The 7,196-nt window shown below is 45.4% G+C and overlaps 1 protein-coding gene across 1 annotated transcript; it reads left to right on the forward strand.

Annotated features, from left to right (window-relative positions):
* Window positions 1-2,798: 2,798 nt before the first annotated feature.
* On the forward strand, window positions 2,799-5,847 carry LOC139109891 (uncharacterized). Its single transcript, XM_070669307.1, has 5 exons — window positions 2,799-3,857; window positions 4,400-4,550; window positions 4,806-5,012; window positions 5,160-5,223; window positions 5,327-5,847. Exons 1-3 carry the CDS (start codon window positions 3,309-3,311, stop codon window positions 4,994-4,996), a joined length of 891 nt encoding a protein of 296 aa, XP_070525408.1. The 5' UTR covers window positions 2,799-3,308; the 3' UTR covers window positions 4,997-5,012; window positions 5,160-5,223; window positions 5,327-5,847.
* Window positions 5,848-7,196: the final 1,349 nt, after the last annotated feature.

Genomic DNA, 7,196 nt, shown 5'->3' on the forward strand with positions numbered 1-7,196 from the left:
CCGCTAAAAAATGAGGTACGGTCTACCAATTACTCCGGCGAACGTCCTCGTTCCGTCATGAGTCTCGGCGACAAGGGTTCGCCGGCCGCTCGCAGCATCCGACGACGCGTCGCGTTCGATCCTATCCATTCAAACCGCCGCGGAGTGAAACGGAGGTAATCGAGCGCGGTCCCCGGAGCGTACCGTGCAACCGGCCTGCACGCACGTGAACGTCCGGGGTATCTTTTCCACCGGGACGGCGTCCTGCGCCACCGGAGGAGGACCCGGTCGGCCCTCGCCACCCGTCATGAAGCTCTTCCGCGGGCGGTGAGCCCGGAGCGGGCGAGAACAGAGCCGCAATTTGCGTAATTGCGATGCATCCTTCCCCAGCATCCGCGACAGGACGTCTCCCGCGGCCCTGGACCCCGTCCCCCTCGCCCCTGTCTTCGACCTCGCCCGTCTTCCCCCCCCACCCCACCCCCGCGCCCCCTTGTATTTTACGAGCGGTATAGATGGAAATTTCACAGCCATTTCGAAGCCGCGCTCCACCCTTCGAGCGACGCCGCGGCACGAAAGCAACGTCAATTAGTTGCATTCACGCCTCACCCCCTCTACCTCCCCCCGGTGGGGGCGCCAAGGGTGTGATTTCCGATGACGGTAATCGTGATCCCGGCCGCGTCGTGACGCCGATCGGGGGACGATAGGTGAAAAAGGGAAAGGCAAACGGTACGCGCGCACTGAAATCTGCATAATAACATTATAATTTGCGGGGCAAGATATCTACTCGCGAGCTCGCGGCCGCGAGGGGATGAATGGCACACGTACGACTCCGCGCGGAGCGTTGTATTAATTTTATTTATGGAAGATGTGCGGCAAACAGAATGGTAATTCAGACAGAGACGGGAGCGTCGCGATGTGAGATATAGTCTCGTGTTCAAGTCGTTCGCGGCAAGTTGGAGCGCCGACGAAACGACGAGTTTTTCATTTCCTGTAGTTCTCAATTTTGCTATTAACGAATGCTCTCTCTCTTTCTTTCTCATCGTTACGTGTCTTCTGGATTTTCGCTATTATATAGGTCTCTAAAATTTACTCACGTGTCAATAGGAACGCCGTCCGTTTTGCGTGACTCGCGTGCATACGCGCGCGCTCATCGCGAGCCACACGCGACTACGAGAGTAGCTCGCGGGCGCGCCCTATGCATCACGCTCGCCGTACCCCGTCCGGATGCATGCATCGTCCTGTATCGGTGTGTCGGTGCACTCGGGACGCGGGAGATCGGCAAATCTAAGATCGTACAACTGGTGTCCAGTGGCGTGTCCGCGGCTGGTACACGTTGGAGAACGGCGGGAGCGGGTGCGAGCGAGATGAGGCGCGCGCCGGCCGGGCGCGAGGAACGAAGAGTGAAGGATGAAGGAGCCTCGGGGAGAAAAGGCGACGGTAAGGCCCCGAAGAAGAAGGGGAGAAGTGGAATGCACGCGGTCTCGAAGGAGGAGCTGTCGGCGGTGAAAAATCACGCACCCCGCCACAGCCGGAGCGCAGCATCTGCTCTACATACCCTGGCTCTCAACCTATCCGCCTATGCGCACTATCGCCGATCGACGACCTGTGAAAATCGCTCAATCGATGACCTCGAAGCGCACCTTCGCACCTGTGGTGCGTGCGATAATCGATTCTCCTGCACGCTCTCCGGCATGCTCCTCGAAATAATTGTGTCGCGTGGGATAATTATACATACCTCTTAGAGACCGTAAACGCTCTGCTCTCTTTATGAAGCGTCGGATACTTGAACGACAAATTCATCTCGCTCCCGAGTCCGTCTCCAATTGCCCTAAAAATAAAAAGTATTAGAACGTTCGCCGAAATAATCTTCGTCAAAGATCGACGCATGAAGGGATCTCGTTTTTTTTCCAAATTTCTATACCTCGCTTACGTCACCGTTTCCGCTTAATGAATCGTTTCCTGCGCCGGCACATCCGATAGGTAATCGTCGCTATTTTTAAAGAGTCCCTCGCACGCGATCATCGAAGCTTCCGCGAAGGCACGGGAGAGCTCATCAATGAGAACCTCGAAGAATCGGAGTAGCAGAGCAAGATATACGTGTACTGGCCGAGCTACCGGTCGGTCGGGTTGGATCGCTGTTCTCCTATGTTTCATCTCTCTCTTTTGCTCTGTTTTGCCAGCTCCTCTCCCGCGCCTCTTCCTCTTTTCATCTTCCAGCTTGTCCCGCTTGCTCTCGCCCTTTCTACCCCTCGACTGTTCCTCTCTGTTTCCGCTGCCGCTCACTCCCGTGAGTTGTTGTTTGGCTGTTTTATTACTTTTATAAATGCCGCCGCCACGATGCTACCACTTGCCCCGTCGCGGGTCGGCGCGGCAGGCGTTTCCTTTGTTGGTCCTCGCCACGCTCCATTGTTGCATCGCAGAAAGATACGAATTTTAATTTGACATTGTCTAATATTATTTATGCATGCGGCTAGAGAACCACGCGGGAGAACTGCCGCTCTCGCGCGGCTTCACGACGCAACGTTTCTTCCATTCAATGGGAAACGGTGGTCACATCTATTCCGATGACTTAACTCCATGCGAAGTGCCTCGTGTCTCGTATTCCGCGCGCAGTCGCTCGAACTCGACATTGCGAACATTCAAACTTAGTCTTCATCACTTTCCTACAACAAAGAGTTTAGCAGTGAGCAAATTATTCGATAATTAATTAACATTATCGATTAAAGGGTTTAGAGTCTTTATTTTTTTTCTTATAAGCTTACCTTGTAAGAAGAAAGACTTTGCCTCCTCGTTTTTCTTTTCCCCACAGTAATATCTGACCTATCGTACGGATATTCTTAGACGTCCTTCAATGTGCTCGAAACCCCGTGACAAATTGTCACCGTCCCGTTCATCATGAGCGTAATTTAATTACCGGCATGTGCGTGGTGTCCGGCGACAGGCGACGAGGCACCGCTAGACTTGCGCGTACGTGCTCGGTCCAACTAGAGAAATCAATATCGCAGCCAACAATCCAGGCTTATGCCACGAAGTGCTTTGCACGACGGTACGCGCAACAGTTGCGTCGAGACGTGGCACGAAGAGTTACGACTGTCGGGCGCATTGTCACGTGCTGAATTGTACGGCTAACGACAATCGGAAAGTGCACACTCGCGGCTTTAGATGAACTTCTAACATCAATACGCTGGCTGGCATTCAATTAGAAAAGCGCATAAATCGGAATGCCGCCGAATACATCTCGCGTTACTATGGTAACTCGCGAGAACGACGGTACCAGTCCCGGGCCGAAGATATTTAGATAAATAACGTGGTACCATACGTAATTCACCATGATAACGGGAACACGACTGTCGTTGGGCATCAACGTTAGTCTCTACGTGATAATAGCGATATTCGGCGTGTTTCTTTCCTTGTCTTTACGATTGTTATTCGAGGCGTATTACTTTGACCGGTATGAAAGAGGCGCCAGCCACCCGGGCGAGAAAGGAAGAGAGCCCGTGATACCGATGGATCATCGAAAATTAAGACGCTGTCCGAATTTGCAATACGAGGATCGCTTGATGTCCGTCTTTATGAGTGATTACGACGAAAATTGCACGTACGTGCTGGACGACGAGCACGACGATGATGAGGATGACAACGATGATGACAGCGGCTCTGAAGAGGAAGAGGATAGTAAAGAAGATAAGGACGAAAAAGAGAGGAAGATATACAGGTCCAAGAGGAGCATCGAAATGAAAGAAAGCGCTGAAGAGATCTTGAAGACGCGTCAGATGAAGTCCGTCACGGTGGCAGGCCACATACTCGTGACGATGTTACTCGTATCAGTAATAGCTGCCCTCGTTGAAGTACTGCGAATACGCTTCGCCAGAGAAAAAGTATTGCGTCACATATTACAAAAGTCCTTAAGCACTTGCGTTGGAACTTGGTATCCTTAAAGCGTAGAATATGTCGAGAAACGCGTGTCACTGAGAAATTTCAATTGGAGAGTGCGTGACAGTTTTCAAAACATTCAGCCTTGTCTTCGAAAATAACGCAGTATAATTTCCTAAATAATTAAATATTTCAATTAAACATTTATTTAAAATAAAGCTATTATTTTAATTCTTTTTTTTTAATTAAAAAAATAATACTTACGTGCAATACTTTGTTTCAACGCAAGCAGTCAATATCCTTAATTGTTTAAACACATTATGCATGATTTGCACTTAAATATTGCCCCGATATAAGTTAGAAACTCAATTAGAGCTAGATTGTTAGTTGTTTGCACCATTAGGAAATTAATTGCGATATTCGGCAGAGACCGACGGGATAAGAGCTTTGCTGTTTCTTCGCGGAGCTAGTAAAAACCGTCTCTCGATGCACGGATAGACACGCATTCGTGAAACTATTGCACCTTCTCTTTTCAAAAATGCATAAGGATTCATCTAGGGCAGGAACGATTATTTCGAGAAGATGCTCCTCCAACGTGGACACGCCCGCCACAAGACGTCCCATTTCAAGAGAATTAATTAGAAGCCAAATGTCCTTTGAGATACCAGGAATGCACCGTTCTGCATTGCGTTTGTTAGGTATACCCTCGCCTTCGCAATATTGTTCGACATTTGCTCACACTTTAAACTGAAAATAATTAATACAAAATATCGTTAATAATATCGAAACAAAATTTATAATATAATTCTGACCGAATAGATAAGTCAACGTTTCGTAATGGTATTTTTAACGATTAAAATATCAAAAGCCGTTGCTAGTACAATACAGATCGACGAGAGATTACCTTCTTAACTCAATCCCTCTAGATAAGACAAATAAACTTCATTATCTAGGAGCGCGGCCGCCTCCACTTATCCGTCGCTCTTCGTTTCCAACGCCACAAGCGAAACAAGCCGCCACTTCGTCTCTTTGCAGTACACCGAAGAAAGGACTAACACGACGTCCGTCAGCTGAGTCGGACGAAGAAATCAGGATCGTTACCAACACTCTTCATCACCGCGCTCGTCTAATCCGACGTCATTAAAGCGGCACTAGAACAGGTGAAAATGATCAACTTGCTATTCAAATTATTCTGTACCAATCAAAGAATCTTTTTTTTTATATCTTTTACGCGTACACATATTAGGCAAATAAAATTGTGTGGCGTAATAAATAACCCTTTAAATAAATAGACATGTTCTTTTCAGCATACATTAATCCATTAAATTTCTACGCCGGTGACTGAACAGGGTACGCGTCTTCGACTGTATGGTATGCTTTTTCCACATGATAATTTTTATAGACTTAAATAAAGTTAGTGTATCGATTGCTTACAAAAGATATATGAACACGTCGCTTATGGGTTTGCCAACAGATTTCACAACGCACAACGATCACGTCTAAATGGTATTTTTTTTTTTCTTTTTTTTTATGCCGACGTAACGTGCTCTTTGGCCAAGAAACAAGATCCACGACATCGTCTTCCAACGCATCCTAACTTAAACCTAACCGGCGGCTTCAATAGTGCTCTAGCTTCGCAACGCTTTTATATGCTGTCCACTGAGTTCTGCTTTCTAGCCATATACGATTTACTCAAATGATTAATGCACGGAATCAGATTTCAGGATGAAAAGCCTATCGCGCAAGCCACGGGTGGAAAGCTGAATCGCAGCAAGTACCAATGCTCGGACTTACGTTTAACAATTATCTATTTTCCGCATCGATCGCACAACACGCGTTAAGCCTCGTTTGTTGAACGAACGTAATCGATCTAACTTCGCCAGCAGTGATTTATTCGTTAATTATCGTCTTCTTATCGTCAATAGTCCGACGGCAAATAATATCTGTTAGACAAAAAACGTTTTATAAATGTGTAACATCGAGATGTGTGCATTTCGAGGTGAAACTTTTAAATCATACGGTTGCAACAATAGTTAAATTAATTATATATTTACCTAAGCTTCTGGCTCGAGATAAAACTAAGGAAAGGATATTTTTTTAAAGACACCGCTCTGACGTAAACTCTTCTGGCAGGCATCCGGCGAATCGAACAGAAGTATTATATACGTGCACCTTCAACTGAAACAACGACAAAGTAATTTCTATAATTTCTATTCGTGTTACTTCGAACTTCTTTCCCCCTCAAGACACATCTCTCTTTTTCGTATCAATCGATAATAATGTGTGACATAATTATAAAATTATAAAGTTCGTTTTGTCTCTACGAAAGTCATTAATAAACTTACCGAGGCGTAGACGAATGCTTACGCTGGATTGTAATTTTTTAATGTTGCAAATTAGCTTGACGAAGTCAATTCTACGTATTTTTCGTAACTGGAAGATATATTTGTGTCTCTCCCTGCATCGACAGGCTTGCACTGCTTCGACGAGCTGTCTTTATTGTCTCCGTTCCATGTAACACTTGTGTACAATTTGGCATCACGAATGCCTTATCACGTAAAATTGTTCCGATTGCGAACGTGCGCTGCATCGACGCTACAGCCACAATTTTATTCGTGCTGCAACCAGCGCTGACAGCAAATGGGACTTCGTAACAATTAAAACTTTCGAAACTGTACAAACCTTTGTTCCACGTCATTTTAAAACCTCAAACGAAAGTATATTATTAGTTAATTATTAGCAGGCGTTCTGAGGCATTTTATACTTAATTACACTAACGTGGAATATTGTTTTCAGGCTTGCCACCTTAGTGGAACGATCCATTCTATCACCTGCTGTTGCAAAATAATGTCATTAGTTACTTTATCGCAAAGGGAACATTAACGTCCTCTCAGATTCCCAGCCTGAGCGCGAAATCAATACAATCTGAATTCAAATATTTCGCTAGTGCTTCATTTAATTGCTTATTTAAAATAAGATAAATTACAAATTAAAACAATACAAAGTAAAATGTACTTTGTTTTACACAGCAGCGTTACGAATCTCGTATCAAGTCGTGCGCAAGAAAGGTATGTTTAATATTCAAATAATTTTATTTCATTAATTAGTCATCGTCTCATATTATATCTCAAACATACGCTGCTACAATGTAACTTTTAATATAAAAAAAAATTGCATCTTTGAGAACGCGTGGAGTTCGTAAAAAAAGAGAAAAGTAACGCGAAGAAAAGGAGGCTGCGAGATAAAAGCATTTTTTTGTTAATCTCCGCTGGCAAATTTATTATAATTTTTTAATAAACCCAGCCTGCGTGTAACATGCATTTAATCATCCTAACGCATATACA

This window comes from Cardiocondyla obscurior, linkage group LG19 (genome assembly GCF_019399895.1).
Source record: "Cardiocondyla obscurior isolate alpha-2009 linkage group LG19, Cobs3.1, whole genome shotgun sequence".
NCBI classification, from domain to species: Eukaryota; Metazoa; Arthropoda; class Insecta; order Hymenoptera; family Formicidae; genus Cardiocondyla; species Cardiocondyla obscurior.